The sequence below is a fragment of the Chiloscyllium plagiosum genome, chromosome 10, assembly GCF_004010195.1.
Source record: "Chiloscyllium plagiosum isolate BGI_BamShark_2017 chromosome 10, ASM401019v2, whole genome shotgun sequence".
In the NCBI taxonomy this organism is placed as follows: Eukaryota; Metazoa; Chordata; class Chondrichthyes; order Orectolobiformes; family Hemiscylliidae; genus Chiloscyllium; species Chiloscyllium plagiosum.
The window spans coordinates 72,876,014-72,898,066 of record NC_057719.1 but is presented as its reverse complement, the minus strand read 5'-3'; the positions used below and the strand labels follow the sequence as shown (position 1 = coordinate 72,898,066).

Here is a 22,053-nt window from a genome sequence, read left to right as displayed (position 1 = left end):
TAGTACCCCACTGAATGCATCTTATTTATAGAAAAGTTTGGAATCCAAGACAGATCCATATGCTATATTCCATGCTATAGCATACTCTTATGTTTTCAAATTTGTATTAAAAATTAAGATTCGCTATACTTGAATTAGAAAATTTTAGAAAGGTTGTCAGGTGAATTAAAGGAATAAGTTACGTTGATTCTGTATATGAAAATGATGATAGCATTCTATACTCTCCAGAATTTCTCTATCTTGTTTCAGTTCAAGATTTGTAGCTTAAAAAGTTGTTTTGATTCTTTCACCAAAGTCTTGAACAGAATAACTAGAAATTCTGCATTTTAAGAAGTACTGTTTGAATAAGCAACTTTCTGTAACTGCCAAAATAATTGTAGGTCCCTTACTTTATTTACACTACTTGTTCCATTTTTTGATTACTAAGCTTATTGATAACCCTCTTGATAGGCATTCAGCAGTGTGTAAGTGGGTCCTTAAAAACTTTGGTCCATTTCACATAGCAAGGTTGGAAATTTGTTTTTCGAGGAGCTGCGGGCATGAGCCTGTATTTCATCTTGAATATCTTGGAATATATAATATTGCACTTTGGTTCTTTCAGGCACCTTTTGCTTTAATTGGTTATTGCTTTCACTGTAACGATATGGCCATGATAGATATTTTAAATTGGCTTTCAGGTGGGAGCAGCACTGAGGCCTGCATTCTCCCCTGACACCCCACCTGATGTTACTGCTAAGGCATGTCAAGTAAGTATTTCACTTTATTTTGCAGAACTAATCTGTCAATGGCTTCATTATCATCTTAAATGCTTTTTTTTCCCCAGTTTTCAGCAGTTTAGATTTGCAACAGAAACATAATAGGATCTTCCTGATCTATTAATATAGTAGAGGAATTTAAGTGAAAGCTTTGTTGTTGTTGTCACTTGTCAAGGGGTGGAAAAGTTGTTATTTTTGCAATTGGTTTTTGGGGGTAGGGGGTTCCCCTGCGTCTTTTTTTTTGCAAAGGGGGCAGTGCAAAGTTGCAGTTGGCTTTGGGGCGGGATCAGTTCTGGGTTGTATTTAATTTTTTGGGGAGGTGGAGGGTGCCATCTGTTTGCACCATGGCACTCAATGTGGCTGAGGAGCGGCTATGCCACCATTGGGAAGGTGCTTGGCCTTTCGGTCGTCCTGTTCTGGACCATCGGCTTTAAGCAGCCAGCCACCGCAGCCTTCGGTGGCCTCCGGTGAGTTGATATAAAACCAAACTTGCACCTCCAGCACAAATGCAGCCCTGCCTGCTCACTGTACCTATGCACCCCAAGGAGGCAGGCGTGCACGCGCACACACACCACCACCCCACCCCCCCTCTGCCCACATAAAAATGCATTGGCTATTCATGCCTTGAATGCTTGACTCCGCTCCCAATGTCCGAGGAGGGGGGACCCTATGCACAGGCACTTATGCACTCCTGGCACTATTGCAGCCTTGCCCACTCAATGCACCCATGCACCCCAAGAGGTGCCCTTGCTCCCCCATGCATTGGACGTTCAAACCCTGGATACCTGACTCTGCTCCCAGAGTCCGGAGGGATCCTATGCAGAGGCACCTATGCCCCCCGGCACTCGTGCAGCCCTGCTCGCTCAGTGTATCCATGCACCCCAAGGAGCGCCCTTCTCCCCCCACGCATTGGATGTTTGGCTCCCTGAAAGCTGAATGCCGCTCCTGGTGTCCGGGGAAGGAGGACCCCATGCACAGGCACCTATGACTCCCCACAGCACCAATGCAACCCTGCCCGAGCAACCCCCACGCAATCAGGGCGATGGCTTCTCCGATGCATGGGGGGGGGGGGGAACAACAATACAGCCCCGACTACCCCACCCAACGCAGCCCAGTGTGGGGCTCTCGCACTAGCTCTCGCTCTCGCACTAGCTCTCGCACTAGCTCTCGCTCTCGCACTCGCTCTCGCACTCGCACTCGCTCTCGCACTCGCTCTCGCACTCGCTCTCGCTCTCGCACTCGCACTCGCACTCGCTCTCGCTCTCTCTCACTCGCTCTCTCCAGGGATGAGTAGGTTAGGTGCATTAGTCAGGGGTAAATATAGGATACGAGGAGAATGGGTCTGGGTGGGTTACTCTTCAGAGAGACCGTGTGAACTACTTATGCCAAATGGGCTGTTTCTGTACGAGGGATTCTGTGATGTAATCTTAGTCGCCATTGAGTGTTCCATACTTAACCCTCACTATGCCATAATAAAAATTACAGCTGAATATAATCCAGTTGCCAGTCCTTCAAGATAAACTGCATCTAGCAAAGGTTATCAGTTTGTTCTCAAAAACTACATTGAATTGGTTTGAACAATGTTGGCTACATTAGGTAATATTGGTAACAGTAGATCATTTGGTGAAGCCAGCATAGCTTCAGATCAGGTCTAGAATCTGTGCAGTGTTTTAGGCAGCTGATACATTTGGCTGCAGTGCTCCTTTGGTTAGGAATCAGTCAGCATTGCTGCCCAGTTACCATCCCTTTGAGCCTTACCATCTAACACGTAAATATTAAATGGACAGGATCAGGAGAGTTCGTCGACAGTCTTTTTCTACAGCCATTTAAATGAGGATGTAATTGTTGTTCCTTGCTCAGGAATCTCTTTTGAGATAGAGGAAAAATTAGGGGATAAAAAAAGTTGAGCTGAAGCTGAAAACGTTGCAATCATCTTTATTTTGTGACAGCTGGATAAACAGTCTTTACACTTATCAAATGAATTGTGATGACCTGGTGGGCTTTCATTTTGAAGAGAATATAAAATATAATTTTTAATCTACTGTCTAATTTAATTCATTATGCAGGCCTAAATTTCCCAGGACTCCTATTTGGTGTCTATCTCTGTACTCTAATAACGTGACCATATGTTCTGAATTAGGTTCACTTATAAACTAAGTCTTTTCTCTCTGAAGTAGTTTCCAGACCATGGAGCTGTTTAACTGACATCTCAATGCTCATTAAAAGTCAAGTCCTGCAGATGATAGAAATCTGAAATACAAACAAAGTGTTGAAAAATCCAATGTCACTTCTGAAGAAGTTTCGAACGCAATTCTAAAGAGGCGTATTGGTCTCAAAACGATAACTCTGTATCTTGCTCCACATATACTGCTAGACCTGCTAAGTTTTTGTAGCACTTTGATTGTATCTCAGTGCCAAATGTTTGGCATTTCCTGAGCCAGTGCAGTCACTGAGATCAAATTAAAAATTTCTCTTAATTTCTGCCTTAGGTCTGCAGTGCTTGGATTGTAAGTGGAGTTGTAAGTGACCTGAATGATCTTCGAAGAGTACATCAGCTTCTGGCAACATCCCTGAGTAAAGTACAAGCTGGGCAGGAAGCACAGAATCAACTGTACAATGAGAGTACCTCGACAATGGAGTCTCTAGCTGTACTGAAAGCTTGGGCAGAAGTATGTGACACATTGTGCAAGCTTCAAAATATACTTCTGGTATTTCTGGTACACTTCATTCATTTTTGAAGGTGTCGCAATCTGACTCAATTCACCATGAAAACATAGTAGTTTGCCAATAAAATGGAGGAATGTGCACAATCAGATTCCAAAAACATGATATTCGAGAAGTGATTTACCATGACTTTGGCAGCATCATTCTTCTTGATAAAGAATTCTGCAAAGTATTTATTTCATACCTTTAGCTAAATGTCTGCTTGCATTTGTAAGTAACCCCTTTTAATCCCTCATCTACCTCACTCCAGCCTTTACTACTCTTTTGCTTACATTTCCATAGCAAGCTCACTTTCATCCTCTTTGTTAGTCTCTTCTCACACCCCTCTTTGGCGTTCTTGCTTCCAGCTCCATTTCCTGTATGCGTTTTCTATTATCAGTCTTGTTCTGACTTGATTTATCAACCTGACATTTGTCATATGCACTCAAAGTTTTTTTTATTTTCTATTTCTTACATCATGAAGCTCCAGCTTTGTTTACCTTTTTCCCTTTGTGTAGCATTCTTCAACTTTAAGCAAGCCTTATTCTCCTCAAAGGCTATTGCTCTTCCACAGTACATGACTCAAATGTACTTGATCTGGATCTGTTCTCAACAGACTGAAATTTGAGTCTCCAGCCTATCCCATTCCAATTAATTATTGTGCTTGAGATTTCTCTTTGTCCTTTTCTATAGCTTGAGTCACCGTGATGAGATTTGATAACTACCAGTAAATATTCTCCAACTGACAATTGACCTACCTAATTTCCCAGAAGCAGATTCTTCCTCATCGGCTGGAAACAAGCTGATGGAGAAATTGCTTGAGAAGCTCTTCCCTTTTTCCATCTTTTACATTATTACTATCCCTGTTAGTATTTCCATAATTTTAAGCTCCTCACAACTATTGTATAGCTTTTGCATCTCTTTGTAATTTCCTGACAAATTTGTTCTTCTTAATGTTTCGCACTAGTTGATGGCCTATACCCAATAGTGTAGTAATGCACCTGTCTTGTTACTTCTAGCCAAAAAGAATCTGTCTTTGAAAATTCTCGAGAATTGTATGTTTGCTTAACGTTTTTAATGTTTACTGCCAGGTTTATATCGTAACTATGGAAAGGCAAAACGTGTGTGCACCAAAGCAGAAGCAGTTCTTGAAGGTTGAGAGGTCTGCTGCTGATGGCTCGAAGGATGCAATTACTATTGCAGATGGACTTCTCAATTTAGTCCGGTTAGAATTAGGAACACTGAGTAAACTCTGGCTGGCTGCTCTACAGGACTATGCCCTTCTCACCTTGCCTCCAGAATATGCTAATCAGCTTCCAGCTGAAGGTCAGGTTATTGATTTTTTTTTGTACAGGTTGCTTAAATTCCATTTACACTTGAAATTTTACCTACAGTTTGCTTTTCTACTTAAGTATATCAATGTTGCTGAACTCTGACCTAAGTAAGTTCCAGAGACTTGAGATATTCAAGAGCAATTCTGAATGGCCAAAGCTAGCATGTGAACATTGATTCAATTTGTTTCTTTTTTGCTATAAATGCAATTTACTATAACACTCGTTGTTTTATTTGCAAGAGGAAGCGATGGCTTTGCAGTGTTATCGCTGGATGGTTAATCCAGGAACCCAGGTAATGTTCTTGTGACACAGGTTCGAATCCTGTGTAGAATTTGAATTCAATAAAAATCTGGAATATAGAGTCTAATGATGACCATGAATCCATTATCAATTATCAGGAAAAACCCATCTGGCTCACTAATGTCCTTTTGGTAGGGAAACTGCCATCCTTTCCCAGTCTGGCTTACATGTGACTCCAGACCCACAGCAATGTGGTTGACCCTAAACTGCTCTCTGGGCTGAGAGAGATAGGCAATAAATGCTGGACCAGCCGGCAATGCCCACATGAGTGAATTTTTAAAAAAAACTAAAGTTATGTGGCACTGGAAACTCTCAAATCACAGCCCATCTCTGTTAAGTGCTGTATCTTCAAAATACCCAGTCAATTTTCTAATTGATAGCATCTGACAATGTAGAGTTTGATGTATTTTGAAAGGAGTGTTGAAAGCCACTCTGAATCTTTAACTAATAATAGATATATTTTGAGAAAGTAACTTTTTTTTTCCCCTCGTAACTACGTCAGATAAAAGGATAGATGGGGGTTACTCACAAATGCTGTTCTGAAGCTGGCTGCTAAGAAATGCAACGAAGTGATGATACTCCTTCCTTGTGAGTTCAGTGTTTTGCCAAAGCAGCATTAATAGGATCATGAAGTCAAGATGAGTGGAAGATGCTGGCAAATTGCCATGTGTTACCACTAAAGCACAAGAAATTTGTGTTTTGGGGAGCTGTGTCCCTGCAGCACCATCCTGTTTTGATTTTATTGGTAAAGCTTAGCATTGTAAAATATTACCATTAATAAAATTGAGAAGTGCTCAAGCTAAAAAAAAATCCAGGCAGGAATACTTGTTCTATTTACTGAGTTAAGATGTTTTAAGTTCACCTTGGCTCCTGGCTGTACCTTAACCATAATTTAGGGCTCCTCCAGATTTGTCTCTTTTTTAACATTTGCTTCTTGTTTGAAAGGACTAGCTTGCAGCAGCTCTTTGACACCTATCCCTTTATGGGAGCCCAGATGTTGACTTTGAGTGCAATTCTGTAAAATGCAGCTCTTATCCAAATTCCACAGAAAAGCATTGAAACCAGAGCACATTTTGGAAATTAGATTAGATTAGATTAGATTACATTACAGCGTGGAAACAGGCCCTTCGGCCCAACAAGTCCACACCGACCCGCCGAAGCGCAACCCACCCATGCCCCTACATTTACCCCTTACCTAACACTATGGGCAATTTAGCATGGCCAATTCACCTGACCTGCACATCTTTGGACTGTGGGAGGAAACCGGAGCACCCGGAGGAAACCCACGCAATGATTTTGTCCTTATTTTAAAAATATTTCAGGCTAACCTTAATGTCACTACTTCTGCTGAGAGTGGAATTTGCAGACACAGGGATAAAACCTCAAGACTTCCCTGTCTGCAAGACTCAGTGCTGCACAAGGTGTTCAGTACCTTTGTGATCTATGACATGAAGCTTGTTTACATTTGTAACAACAGTTTGAAGTTTCCTCTAATAGAAAAGCAAACTACTCTATATACTAGGGATCTAAATCAAAATAGGAAATGCTAGAAATACTTTAGCAGCTCAGCATCTATGGAGAGAGGAAACGGTTAATCTTTCAAGTTTGTGACATTTCATTGGGAGGATGGTCACACTCTTGAAATGTTAAACCACAGCCATGCTGAGTATGTCCAGCATTTTCTGTTCTAATTACTGACGTTTGCTCTAATGGATCAATGTGTCAAATGTTGCTAAGCCCATTAAAAAACGCAAAAGGACTCATTCCAATTCTCATTTTCTGCACAGTTAGTTGATCTTGACTGAGTCAGCATGTTGGACAGTACAAATGGCTTGGGCATGTTGGATTGAGGAGGTGTGGTTGGTTTTGATCTTCAGTTTTGCTTCGTTTGCTTATTTCTTCACATTAATTTCTTTTGGAAATGTATTTCCTCCTGATGACAACAAGATCAGGCTTGTTTAATATTCCTTGTCAGTTAAATGCCAGGTTGACATTGTGACAACTATGCTTAATTAAGAGCCATCTGCTGAAGCAAGAAAAATGTTTTCATTATTTCTTTTTAAATTGTCAAATCCCATTGTTTAGTAACTAGATTGTGATACTATTGCAAAGTGCTTGGAGGATTGTTGAAATTTGTAAATATTAATGCTCCTCAGACTGTAATATCCATGGATGATTAAACAAACTTGCATGAGTTCTGCTTCTAAAATAGTCTCTTTGCATGGAATAGAATGTATGTATCACCTCTAGATGTCCAAGAGAAACAAATTGAGGCCTATTACCACCACCTGGGGCAAGGCTGATGTGAATTGGGTGCAGGGGTCAATTCAGTATTAGTGGAATAGTAAGCTTAGTAAGAAGCACTTAACATAAAGAGACAAAATTCTTGAGGGAGAAATATTACTGTCCCATTTAATATATTTGAATAACGTGGATCAGGTTAACTTCCTTGACTATATGAATATTAAGGTTTTTTGTTACATTATTCATTTTATCTTAAAGTGGCTGACTTTGATGTGCAAGTCAGTTTTGTCACTTGAATTCATTGCAAAAATGCCTCATTTTGTTTTCTGTCTAACATCAATAGAACATTTGTTTGAAGGTGAAATACTACAAATGTTAAAAATCTGAAATGAAAACAGAAAAAGAAGTCAAATCGGACACAAAATATTAACTCTGTTTCCCTCTCCAGAGATATTGCCAGACTTGCAAAGTTTGTCCAGCAGTTTCTGTTTTTGTTTGTTTAAGGTAATGGGTAATGAAGAATGTTATCAAAATGCCAGGGAATCCAAGTTGTCAGTCCTGACATACAATGTAAACTGGGATCTTGGTTTGATTGTCAGAATACCATGCCTTATATTGAATTCACCCATTGAGCCATCATAGGAAATAAACTTTCTTTTTAGAAGCATTACTTTTGTTCTTACAATTTATCTCCAAGAACTTAACTTTTATTAGACAAATTAAAATAATGTTTTTCAAGTTTTTCCTCAAACCAATAAGTTAATTTAAGGAAACTTAATGTCATTAAACTTGTCATAAATGCTAATGCAGATGTGTTTCATCTTCTATGGCTAGGTGGTGCATTCTATTCATCAGAGACCATAGAGGCAGCAAGGCCACATTATTGTAATTCTTGGGCCCCTATTCTTCATGCCACAGCATTATGGCTGAACAGTACAGGTTTTATTGTAATTGACCCAGATGAAGGCTCTTCCCGTCTGTCCAGACCTGTAACACCAACGATGGGTCATGAATCCACTTTGGCAAATGTAGTGAAGTCTCCAGAAGATGTCAACACGGATAGATTCCACCTCATTCTAGGTTAGTTATTTATTTAATGAAAGAATATTTTTATAGATGAGATTAAAGGATATGTTTTATATGTGCGTGTATATTTAGAAGAAAACCTAGAGACACTAAATCTGAACAGAATTGTTTATCACAATATTGTTTGCTAAGGTTTACATGTTTATCTATCTTGAGGTAAATGTTAATATATTAGATATCCGGCTAGCTAAAACTAGCTAAGTACATGAGGTGATCTACATTTATATTTGATTGTACAACTTATCAAAGAAAAACCTACAACAATGCACAAATGTGGAAACTAGCAGAAATCTAGGCCTTGATGGATTTAGACATTTGGTGTATTTGTAATATTAGCAGTAATAGCCTGTATTTAAGATACATATTTTTAACAGTTTGTTTTGTGCAGGTGTGAACTGAAAGAAAGAGGAACTGAGAGAAATGTTTCATCGGAGATGGAGCTTTAAAGAGGGCTGTAGGATTAGAGGAAAATGAAGGGGCACAGGTTTTAAGGCAATATGTTATTTATTGTTTCACAGGTTTTTTTATGGCTACACGAGCATTTACTAGCCATCCCAAAGAAACCTACTGATGGGCCACTGCCTTGAAACACTGCAGTTCCAGTAGTGTGGGAAGGGTGGTCCAAGATTTTCAAGCAATGACAGTTAAGGAACGTGATGTAGTTCATGATGTGGCTCAGAGGGCGACTTGCAGAAGGTTCTGTTTCCATGTGCTTCTGCCCTTTCGTTCTGAGAAAAAAGTCAGAAGTCATAGACTTTAAAGACACTGCCAAAAGTGCCTTGGTAAGATTTTGTGCTGCATCTGGTGGACAGGTTTGCAGCTTTGTCCTGAAAGGTGTTGAGCTTTTAGTGTAGTGATGGAACTGCATTCGTCCAGGCCATCAGACGCCTGGCTTGTACCTTATAGATGGTTGACACACTTGGAGGAGTCAGCAGGAGAGTTATTCATCTCAAAATCCCCAGTCTCTGGACTTTTCTTGTAGCTATAATATTGATTTTGCAGAACCAGTACAGTTTTTGGTGAAAGGTAACACCCCCACCCCAGGATGTCAAGAGGAGATGTTGGATTCTCTCCTGCTGGATATGATACTTGTTTGGTGTGACAGTTGTTTCTTTCCACTTGTCAGCACTAGCCTGAACGTCTCTATGTTGCTGCGTATGAATGTGGACAACTTTCGTATCTGAGGAGTCATGGTCTGTGACAAATGTTGTGCACTCAACAGCGAACATTTCCATTTCTGACATTTTGATGCAGGGAAGGTCACTGATGAAGCAGCTGAAGATGGTTGAGCATAGAAGGTTCTACCATGCAAAACTCGTGTCGTGATGTCTTGAGAGTTATATAATTACCTGCAACAACCACAACTATCTTCCTTTGTGCTTGAACATAGAACAATACAGCGCAGAACAGGCCCTTCGGCCCTTGATATTGCGCTGACCTGCGAACTATTCTCAGCTCATACCCTACACTATCCCAAAATCATCCATGTGCTTATCTAAGGATTGTTTAAATCTTCTTCATGTGGCTGAGTTGACTGCATTAGCAGGTAGTGTATTCCACGCCCATACCACTCTCTGCGTAAAGAACCTGCTTCTGACATCTGTCCTAAATCTATTTCCCCGTAATTTGAGGTTATGCCCACTCGTACACGCTGAGGTCATCATCCTAGGAATGATAACTCAAAAGTGACTTCAACTATTTGGGAGATTTTCCCCTGATTCCTATTTACACAAGTTTTGCTGGGGAGCCTTGAAGGCCAAATTCAGACTAATGTGGCCTTGAAGTCAAGGATGTTCATTTTCACCTCACATCCTGGTGATGAGCAACAAATTGCATTCACAACATACAAATGACAAAGAATAATGATGAAGGGCTTTTGCGCGGAACGTCGATTTTCCTGCTCCTTAGATGCTACCTGCCCTCCTGTGCTTTTCTAGTATCACTCTAATCCAGACTCAGGTTTCCAGCATCTGCAGTCCTCATTTTTACCTAAAGAATAACCGTGTCCGCTAAGTGAGTCAAATCATCTTCATTACATAATGGTGTTGTCATTGTTGAATCCTCCATCTACAGTCTGAATTAAAACAGCTATGTAGATGCTGTGGCTGCAAGAACAGGGTAAAATGCTAAGCATTCTGCAATGAGTAACCCGGCTCCTGACTCTCAAAAGCCTTTATACCACCTACTTGACACTTGTCAAGATTCGTATTAAATATCCTTCGTTGGCCATGATGAGTGCAGCGCCAATAAAATTTAATAAGTTTGATATTCGATACACAGCAACCTGCTTTGGTGGCACCCCACATAACCATGCACATCTTCCACTAATGGTGCCATGTATGTTGTGTATACCAGTCACAAGATGCACGGTGGGAAATCCCGAAGGCTTCCTCAACACTACCTTTCAAACTGAGAATCTGTGAAGGCTATAAGACCATAAAACACAGGAGCAGAAGTTAAGCCATTCAGCCCATTGAGTCGGCTCCGCCATTCAAACATGGATGATAGGTTTCCCATTCTCCCTGTTTTTATCCGTAACCCTTGATCTCCTTGACAATCAAGAACATATCTATCTCAGTCTTAAATACACTTATTGACCTGGCCTCCACATCCTTCTTTGGCAATGAATTCCATAGATTCACCACGCTGGCTGAACAGTTTTCTCCTTATCTGCATCCTGAAAGGTCTTTCCTTTGCTCTAAGACTGTGCCCTCTGGTAACTAGTCTCTCCTAACAATGGAAACATCTTCCCAACATCCACTGTGTCCAGGCTATTCAATATTTTGTAAGTTTTAACTAGACCCCATGCCTCTATTCTTCCTATCAAAGTATATGACCTCACACTTTCCCATCTGCCACTTGTTTGCTCACTCTCCTAACCTGTCCAAATCCTTCTGCAGCCTCCCTGCCTCCTCCCTATCCCTCTACCTATCTTTGTGTTGTCTGCAAACCTAGCCAGTTCCTTCATCTAGATTGACAATGTATAAAATGAAAAGTTGTGGTCCCAACACGGAGTCTTGCAGAACGCCATTTGTTACTAGCTGCCATCCTGAGAAGGGCCCTTTTATCCCCACTCTCTGCTTTCTGCCAGACAGCCAAGCTTCTATCCATGCTAGCACCTTGCTTCGAACACCATGGGACCTCCCCTTACTCAGTAGCCTCCTCTGCGGCATATTATCAAAGGCCTTCTTGAAGCCCAGATAGATAACATCCATTGGCTGTCCTTAGTCTAACATGCTCAATACTTCCTTAAAGAATTAGACTAATCGATCAGTCGTTTTCTTTTTTATTGCCTTACTACCTTTTTAAACACAGGTGTCGTTAGTGATTTTCAGTCCTTTGGCTGACTCTAGTGATTCCTGAAAGATCACCATTAATGTCTCCACTGTTTCTTCAGCTGTCTCCCTTAGAATTCTGGGGTGTAGTCCATCTGGTCCAGGTGATTAACCTACCTTCAGGCCATTCAGTTTTTCTAGCATCACCTCCTTGGTGATGGCCATCATACTCAATTCTGCCCCCTCACTCTTTTGAACTTTTGCAAAATGACTCGTGTCTTCCACTGTGAAGACTGACACAAAGTAATTATTCAGTTTCTCAGCCATTTCCTTGTTCCCCACTACTGTCTCTACAGCATCATTTTCTAGTGGTCCAATGTCTACTTTTGCCTCTCTTTTGCCCTTTGTATATCTGAAGAAACTATTACAGTCTTTCTTTATATTACTGGCCAGCTTATTCTCATATTTAATGTTCTCTCTCCTTATTTCCTTATTTGTTGCTCTCTGTTGGTCTTTGTAAGCTTACCAATCCTCTGGTTTTCCACTACCCTTCACCACATTATATGCTTTCTCTTTTGCTTTTATGCTATCCTTGACTTCTCTAGTTGGCCATGGTTGCCTCATCCTCTCTGTACCATGCTGCTTTTTCTTCGGGATGAATCTCTGCTGTGTCTCCTGAATTACTCCCAGAAACCCCTGCCATTGCTGTTCCCCTGTCTTTCCTGCGAGGCTGCTTGCCCAGTTAATTCTCTCCAGCTCCTCCCTCATGCCTCTGTAGTTGAGGTCTGAGGATTGGGAGCAGTTTAAAATTCAGCAAAGAAGGACCAAGGGATTGATTAAGAATGGGTAAATACTGTACAAGAGTAAGCTTGCGAGAAACATAAAGACAGACACTAAGAGTTTCTATAGGTACGTGAAGACCAAGAGATTATTGAAGGCAAATGGAGATCCCCCATAGACGCAAATGGAGATCCTCATAGACACAAATGGGGGAATGTATAAGAGGGGGCAAAGAAATGGTTGAGCAACTGAATATATTTTGACTCTGGCTTCACAAAAAAGGACACAAATCAGATACCAGAAGTGTTGGCGAATGCAAGATTTAGTGAGAGGGAATAACTGAGGGAAATCAATATTAGTAGAGGAATGGTGCTGGGAAAATCGAGTGGATTGAGGTGGATAAATCCCCAAAGTCTGATATACTCCAGCCAAGAGTATGTAAGGAAGTGGATGCATTGATAATCATCTTCCAGGATTCTATGGACTCCGGAAGAATAGAAAACTGGTTTGCAGAGAGGAAACAAAGATTAGGAATTAATGGGTCCTTTTCAAATTGGTAGGCCAAGTGGGGTGCCACAGGGATTGGTGCTAAGACCCCAGCTATTCACTAACATATATTAATTATTTGGATGGGGGAACAAGATATAACATCTCAAAAGTTTGCAGATGATACCAAGTTGGGTGAGAGGGCGAGCTGTGATGATGCAGAGATGCTTCAGCATGATCTGGACAGTTTAGGTGGAGTGGGCAAATCAATGGCACATGCAGTATAATTTGGATAAATGTGAGGTTATTCATTTTGGAAGCAAAAGTGAAGGCAGATTGCTACCTGAATGGCTGTAAACTGGGAGAGAGGAATGTGCAGCGGGACCTGGGTGTTCTTGTGCACCAGTTGCTGAAGGTAGGCATGCAGGTACAGCAGGAGGTAAAAGAGGGAAAATGGTATGTTGACCATCATTGCAAGAGGTTTCGAGTGGAGGAGCAGGGCTCAAATTGTTGCAAATTTACAGGGCCTTGGTGAGGCCACACCCAGAATATTGTGTGCAGCTTTGGTCTCCTTTTCTGAGGCAGGATGCTCTTACTCACAAGGGAGTATAGAGAAGGTTGACCAGAGGATGGTGGTACTGATCTACGAGAGAGATTGACTAAGTTAGGATTGTTTTCACTGGGATTCAGACGAGTGAGGGGGGAATCTCAAAGAGACGTGTAAAATTCAAACAGGACTAGACAGAGTGGATGCATAGAGGATGCATTTATTCAAGGGGCGGCTAGAAAAAGTACTTGGATTGAATGGACCCAAGGTTATGGGGAGGAAGCCGCCTTAGACTACTGAGTTGGACAATCAGCCATGATTGTGATGAATAGTGGAGCAGACTGAAAGGGCCGAATGGCGGCTTCCTGCTCCTTCCTTCAAGGTTTCTATGTCGGCAATTCTGACTTGGAAATATGTCACTATTTCTTCACTGGAATTGGTTTGGACAAGATGGTGTCTGTCACCAGCAAAGAATGTGGTCAAGAGTTTACTGAGAATGGGGTCATAACAGCAGAAGATATTTGTTCTGGGCAAGAATCCTTTTTTGAGGAAAGGTGGGGGAGTTACTTGGAACTCAGACTTCTGTGGAAGTGGACTGGAGAATGTTTGGCATGGGAGCAAAGTAGCTGAACAGATGGAAGCAGTTGAACAATGATGAATACACACAAATCTGTAACTCCTTACATCTGTTATAGAGGCGAGAGCAGAGTGGGCAGCTGAGAGAGGCATCAGATGTAGTTGACTGTTGCAGTAGAATGTAACGAGGTGCTTTTGGACGTCTTGTGATCACATGAGAACTGTCTATGAATCGATAAACTTGTGCACAAAGTATACTTCAGTTTTTGCACCTCTGTCTTAGGGAAAAACATTCATGTAGCTATATCTAAAGGCCAGAAGTGAATATTCCTTGAGGATGAAAGTGAGAAAGATGTTTAATGAATAAGCAGCTGCAGATATATCATGGAAAATGGTTGTCAAAGGCTCAGCAGATAGATATTAGAGAGCACAGTTGTCAGCCAACTTTAAGCCCTTTCTTTGTCCTATTGTTAATATAGAGAGGAAAAAAGTGAGCAATTTCAAGATTGTACAATAGTTCCATATTTAAATTGTTTTATTTTCTGTATTCAATCAGTGAAGAGTCAACAGGGATTGGATTTATTTCTGAATATGAAGAATGTGCAAGTATCTTGGGCAAAGATGGGAAACAAGCGAATTGGTCATTTGGAAAAATGGTGCAGACACAATGGACCTCCTTCCACACTGAAACAATTCTGTGAAATTCATTGGATTCAGTTTAGCTGAATGCCTTTTTGTTGGGGGGGCTACAAATGTAATATAATCCAGTGGATTAGAGTTAATGGTCCCATTCTCTTGGTACCTCATTCAAGTCACTGTTATTCATCTTTGAGGATTTCACAATGAATTTCAACAGGTTACTTAACTTTAACATGGTAAGGGCTGGCGGTGATTCTGTAGAACTGCTGTGGACAGCTCTGCCTAACAGCCAAGGCATACTGGTGTTTTTTTGCGATCCCTGGCCAACTTATGTGGTGGAGCTATTAGTTTAAAACCTTTATACAGAACACATATTTGTTAATATTTGGGAGTGGGAAGAAGTGAGAAACCAGCAGCAGGGAGGACACTCCCCTGCAGTACCAGGCATACCAGAGACAGCAGCAACAGCAGCTTCTCCTGAACCCCCTGAGGACCTGACAGACTCTCAGGAATTGGCTGCAGCGATGGAGAGACTTAAATTGAAAGTAGGGGCTGCGATTGAGGAGATCCGTGGGGAGATTCGTGCCCAGGTCCAACCTAACTCGTCCATGCTTCAGAAGCATGAGCAGGAGATCCAGGGCCTCGGGGAGAGCCTGGATTTAGTGGAGGGTCGAACTAAGGCCTCAGAAGCTGCGATGGAGTCCTCATCCAATCGGATCCAGGTGCTGGAGCGAGAGGTGCGGGCCTTGCAAGACCATATCGACGACCTTGAAAATCAAGGTCGGAGGATAAATCTCTGAATTGTCAGGCTTCCTGAAGGTGAGGAAGGTGAGCAGCCAGTCAGCTTCTTTGAAAGCTGGCTGCCAATGTTTTTGGGCCTTCACATCGAGTCCAGCAGACTACAAATTGAAAGGTCTTATCGGGTTACAGTGCACAGGTCAGGGTTGGTGCAGTGTCCCCGCTTGGTCTTAGTGCACTTCCACTCATATAAGGACAAGCAAAAAGTCATAGAAGCTTCCAAATCCCTGGGTAAAGATCCGCAGGCACTGCTGTACAAGGGGTCAAAAATTATGTTTTCCAGAATTTTTCTGCAGCTGTAATTCGAAAGAGGAAGTCCTTCGATCAAGTTTAAAAAGAGGCTGAGGAACCTGGGCATCCAGTATGCCATGAGATACCCCGTAGTGCTCCATTTCAGCCACAAGGACTCAGTTTATACATTTGACTCAGTGGATAAAGCTAAAAACTTTGTAGACACTTTAAAATAGATGGATTGGCCTGGAGAATATGGTTAATGTTTGTTCTCTTTTCTATCCTTCCCCATGTTTTCCCTCCTTTTTTTTTTATTCCTTTCTTTGTCCCTAATAATTTCCTTTTTGGAAAGGGGGAATAGACCTTGGAATAAGTTGTTTCTATTTTTAATAACTGGATATTCTGATGGGAAATTTTGTGCATGTTCTTTGTCTCTTCTTTTGTTTGTTCTGTTTCTCTTTTAGTCACAAGTAGGGGTGACATGTAGCCAGGGATGGCTGGAGTGTTCATCCTGACTTTGTTTTTTTTTTGTTGTTTTAAGGATCATCTCCTTGTTTTTTTTCTGGCCTAAGGCTGGGGCACAGTCCGGGTTTGAAGGAGCTGTGAAGGAGGGGATGGACAGGGGGAAGAATCTTCCATTCAAGGTTTTATAGTTGGTTTTCTTTGTAGTTTTTTGGTTGTAGTAGTTGTTTATAGTTATGATAAAGTCATTTTTGTATATATAGTTCTTCCACTCTGAGTCTTTATTTACTTATGCTGGACACGTTTTGTAAGCAGGGTTCTCCCTCCGAGGGGTTCAAGGGTCTCTGAAAGGGGATATGGCTCAGTGTCTTATTAAATGGTGCACCTGGACCATTAAGGGAAGTCATTCACCAGTTAAAAGGAAAAAAGTGCTTTCTAGCCTTAAGAGGGAAAGGTTTGATATCGCTTTATTGCAGGAAACCCATCTTGATGATGGGGAGCACCTGTAGTTACAACAGGGTGGTTATGACTGGGTATTCTTTTCATCCTTTACTAATAAGAGTAGGGGAGTGGTGGTACCTATCCAGAAAAATCTTCTGTTCACATTATTAGAGCAGGTGAAAGATGAGCAATGGTGGTTTGTGATACTTAAGGCCCTGATACATGGGGAGGAATATGGCTTTTTAAATGTCTACTGTCCTCCGCATTCCCTCAAATTTTTGATTAGTGCTTTCTCTAAGTTGAGTGCTTTTGGAACACGGCACATTATTATAGGGGGGGGGGGGGATTTTAATTGTCTTTTGGATCTGACCATGGACAGGGATGCCTTGTGGGCACCCAATTATTTCTTCGCAGGCCAAGCAGGTGGTTGACTTATGTGAGGAGTTGGGGCTGGTGGACATTTGGAGAAGTCTTCACCCTACCGGCAGGGACTTCACCTTGTTTTTCAAACCGACATAAATGTCACATGAGGATTGACCTCTTTCTCACTCCCTTGGCCCTTCTGGATGCGATTCTGGGTTGTAAAATTGGGAATATAGCTACGTCCGATCACGCAGCAGTATAAGGCCAAGAGTGAAGGGCTAGGTTTGCGGCACTGGTGTTTGGACCTTTTTCTCCTTAAAAATTCCAAATTTGTGGAATACTTTTTGAAAGAGCTTCCAGAATTTTTGACTATCAACTCAGGCAAGGCTAGTAGTCCGTCTATACTATGGGAGACTGCTAAGGCCTTTGCTAGGGGATTAGCTATTTCCTATTCAGCTAGCCAGAAACAACAGAAGGAGGAACAGCAACGTCTACTTGAGACGCGGTTGAAAGCCACCGAGCTGGCACATTTTGCGTGGTCTTCGGTGACTAAGCTACAGCGGATCACGGCCCTCTGGGCTGCCTTGAATTCAATACTGACAAAACGTAAAGAAAGAACTTGCTTTTGCTAAACAAAGGCTTTTCGAATATGGGGCTAGGCCAGGGAAGTATTTAGCGTACCTGACCAGGAAAAGGCATGCTCCCCAATCCATTACTGCAATCAGAGACAGCGCCGGGGTCCTTACATATGATGCTAAAAAGATTAATGAGGCTATTCTGAACTTTTACTCTGAATTGTATCGGTCTGAAGGTCGCGAGGACAGGAGGGTTAAAATGGAGACCTTTTTCAAGAACCTGGACCTCCCAGGGGTAACCTTGGAACAGGCTTCTCTCTTTAATGCCCCCTTGACAGTTCAGGAAATACAGTAGGCAGCTAGACAACTTCAGGGAAAGCGCCTGGCCCTGATGGTCTCCCGGGTGAGTTTTATAAGGAGTTTATAGGGATTCTGTCAGGTCCGATGTTGGAGATGTACAATCACTCCTATATGCATGAATGCCTACTACCATCTTTGAGAGAAGCTAATATTTCCTTAATTCTTGAAGGGGAAGGTTCCTGAGGATTGTGCCTCATACAGGCCCATCTCTCTATTAAATTCAGATTTCAAGATTCTGTCCAAGAACCTCGCGCTGAGATTGGAAAGGGTGTTGTCATATGTTATTAAAGAGGACCAGCCAGGCTTTATAAGGAGCCGTAGGTTGCTGAATATGGTCAAATTTTGTCCACAATGAATCGATTCAGGGGTTGGTGATTTCCTTAGATACAGAGAAAGCATTTGACCAGGTGGAATGTCTGTATCTTCTTTATGTCTTAGAACAGTTTGGGTTGTGTGGAGTCTTTGCTAGGTGGGTGGAGATTTTATATCACCACCCTCTGGCCACGGTCATCACCAACTGGGTGAAGTCTGGGAATTTTAGGATTGGTAGGGGTAGTCACCAAGGCTGCCTCCTCTCACCATTGTTGCTTACGTTGCTGATAGAGCCACTGGCAGAGGCCATTCGTAAGAATGTCAACATAACCGCTCCGGAAGTGGGATCAAGAGCACACAAGATTACACTGTATGCAGATGACGTCCTTCTGTTTTTATCAAACCTGATGACCTCCGTACCCCATTTGATGCAATGTATCAATTCATTTGGGGCTATTTCAGGATATAAGATCAACTTTACAAAATCGGAGCCTTTGCCTTTGGGAAAGCTTAAGGATGTGCCAGAAATTGAAGGTGGCCCTAAGTTCCCTTTTAAGTGGTCATGGGCAGGGTTCCAATACCTTGGCATTTTTATTAGCCCCAAGTTTGATCTGTTATTTTGGACTAACTTTGCTCACTTACTCAACAATATTAGGCAAGATCTCCAGAGATGGGAGGCTCTTCCAATTTCATGGCTGGGCCGAATATCTCTAATTAAGGTGAATGTTGTTCCTCGTTTGCTTTATCCTATGCGTATGCTCCCTATAATGTTTCCCAGGTCAACGCTGCGGAAGCTTATGGGGTGGTTTGGTTCCTTTGTCTGGCATCATGGGCGGCCCCTCATCAAACTTACTAAATTACAATTGCCTCATGGAGGGGGAGGAGTTGATTTCCCAGACATCAGGAGGTATCAATTGAGTTCCCTGCTGTCCTTTGTCTGTGATTGGGTCGGTAATGATCCAAACTCAATATGGCTAGATATTGAGGCCTCCCAGGCAAAGTGCCCTCTTATTAACCTGTTGTTTGTGGATAAGATGAGGACAGTTATGGACCACTGCCAGAACCCCATTGTCATTAGTACAGTCAAGGCATGGAGGGCAATGCGTCAGAGTGAGGGTTGTTGATCCAAGACTTCGCCACTTATACCTATAGTTGGCATGCCAGGTTCCGACCAGGGATGATGGACTCAGGGTTCAAACTATGGGCAGCGAGAAGAGTTTCTAGTTTGGGAGACTTGTTTGAGGAGAATGTTATGATGCGTTTTGAGCAATTGAGCCGCAAATACGGGTTGCCCAGTAGAGATCTTTTCAGGTTAGGGATTTCATACAGAAGAAGGCTATGCTTCTCACTAAGCCCTATAAGACCGTTGCAACAAGATTGTTGCTACGTTCCACAAGCACCCTTTCGGTTAGTGCCCTCTATTGCCTGCTGGGTGGCAGAGCCTGGCAGGATATTAGCCGGTTATGTGAGGTCTGGGAGCAAGAGTCAGGAGTGGAGATCTCTTCTGAAACATGGGAGAACATGTGGGAGAATACTCCAAAGATCTCAATCTGTAATAGGACGTGCGCTCCGCAGTTAAAAGTTCTGCACCGGGCTCATCTGGCACCAGACAGTCTGGCGAAGTTTTAAAAAGAGGCATCTTCAGTGTGGCCCAAATGTAAAATAAGTATAGGTACTCTTACCCATTGCTTCTGGAAATGCCACAGACTCTGTGTTTATTGGAGCACTGTGGCGGGAGAGATAGGGAGGGTATTGAGGATTGAAGTCAAAGTAGACCCGATATCTCTCCTCTTAGGTTTACCGAATTTACCATCTTTAGGCAGCATGGGAAGAAACTATTTAATATCTTGCATACTGTGCATGGAAGAATACTCTGATGAATTGAGTGTCTGAGAACCCACTGGGCTTGCTGGGATGGCAGAAATTAATTATGGAGCACATTCCCTTGGACGTCTGTAAAATATGGTGCACCATACAACAGACCATTTTTATAAGACGTGGCAGCCCTACATGAGTTATTTGGATATAGATTTTGTCAGTTATCTTAATTAGGGTGTTTGTTTAACCAGGATGGTTAGATTTGTCAAGCCCTGGGCCCTGGAGGGGGTCTCCTGAGTTAATGCAGGTATATATACAATGCTCCTGTTCCTTTGTTTGGGAGCTTTGCGCCGAGCATAACTGTTCTGTATTTTGTGGGGTTTTTTTGGTGTTGCTTTGCACAATAGTGTTAGGGTTTGTTTTGTATTATAGGGTAGGTTAGTAGACAGTAGTTGTATTGTAATTTGTGTTTTTTCTTTTTATTACACTGATATTTGTTATTGTATATTTCAATAATTTTATATGTTTGTAAAGTTAAAAAAAAATTGCTAATAAATATAGTCACAAAAAAAACATAAGGGCTGCAGTGCTGACACTGCATTCTTCTAGCAGAAACCACTTTAAATGAAGTGGATGAAATCTGGCAGACTTTACTCTTTAAAGAAATAAGTTGAGATCCAGCGCCGTGTTTCCTAAGGCCAGTTAATTCAATTAAAAACTGAGATCTTTCTGGCTACTGCTCCTCAATTTTCCTGTACTTAAACCTGCTGAGTTATGGTGTTTTTGTAAACTTATTTTAAATTCATTTGTCACTCCTCTGGGCAATTCACTGAATTTATCAAATGCTGGGCATTATTGTAAACTAGATGTCCAGCGGAGGGCAAGAGGGGATCAAATAGATGAGATATTCATGCTGCTACAGATTTGTCACTTGTTGTAAAAATATATGTTCAACTCAGAGCCCATGGTCCTATTTTGTGAATTAATTTAGGAAAGTTGCACAAAATGACTCCATATTGTTGCTGACGAGGGATTAAAAAGAGCAGGAGTAATGGAGCAGCAGAAGTTCAGTTATTCATTTCATAACATCTGGGGACATCTGGTAATAAAGCTAGGAAAGATGTAATTGAGGTAATCTTGTATGCTGAGTATGTCTGTCTATTTTGTTCCCAATAATTATAGAACTAGTGACTGATTTGGTTTCAAATGAACAAATTTGGTTTATTTAATCATACTGATGCAACCGGCTATGTTAGGTTAATGAGTTGAGAAATATATTATGTGTTGTACTTTTTTAATTACAGGAATCAGTGTAGAGTTTTTGTGTTCACTACGACCAGATGTACCAATGGAAAGCATTATAGCCTGTTTAAATGCTTTGAAGTCACTTCTGGATGTTGTTTGGCCACGTTATAAAGTAGGAAGCGATCAGGTACTACATGGAACTAAATTCCATCAAATTTTTGTTTATTTCTGCATTACCGTCTTTTTTCCAAAGGGAATGAAACTTACTTTATTGAGTTTATTCACCATTTTCCATTTAAATAAACATGCTTTCATCTCACTTCAATGATGGTGAAAGAATCCTGGGTTCACATCCTGCCATAAACTAACTGACTGACTGAATTTGGATTTCAATAATTAATTTGAACATCCTAGCCTAGAAAGGGGAATAATTACTTTGTACTCTCAATTGTTATTCATTTATTCCTGTTGAAAATACAAAAATATGAATATTTGAAAGAGTTGATTTTAACTCAATAATACATCACTAAAATAAACAAAAACACTAAAATAAACAATCCACTAACCTGTTTTTTTTCCCAAGCATGGAAATGAAAGTTGGGCAATGTACTGGGGGATTAATACAAACACATTTGGGAAATCTTAAAGTAGGAGTGAAAATTTGAAAATTGATGGTTAAGGCAGTGCTTTCAGTTTTGTATGAATAAACACACATGCAGTGAC

At 41.5% G+C, this 22,053-nt stretch overlaps 1 protein-coding gene across 3 annotated transcripts in view; it reads left to right on the top strand.

Annotated features, from left to right (window-relative positions):
• The window catches only part of heatr5a (HEAT repeat containing 5a), a 149,777-nt gene that overhangs the window by 109,868 nt on the left and 17,856 nt on the right, over positions 1-22,053 (top strand). For all 3 annotated transcript variants that reach the window (XM_043698069.1, XM_043698067.1, XM_043698068.1), the window contains 5 exons: positions 678-746; positions 3,245-3,424; positions 4,550-4,784; positions 8,171-8,416; positions 21,390-21,517. In XM_043698069.1, the coding sequence (XP_043554004.1) occupies positions 678-746; positions 3,245-3,424; positions 4,550-4,784; positions 8,171-8,416; positions 21,390-21,517 (858 nt within the window). The remainder of the gene's footprint in view (positions 1-677; positions 747-3,244; positions 3,425-4,549; positions 4,785-8,170; positions 8,417-21,389; positions 21,518-22,053) is intronic.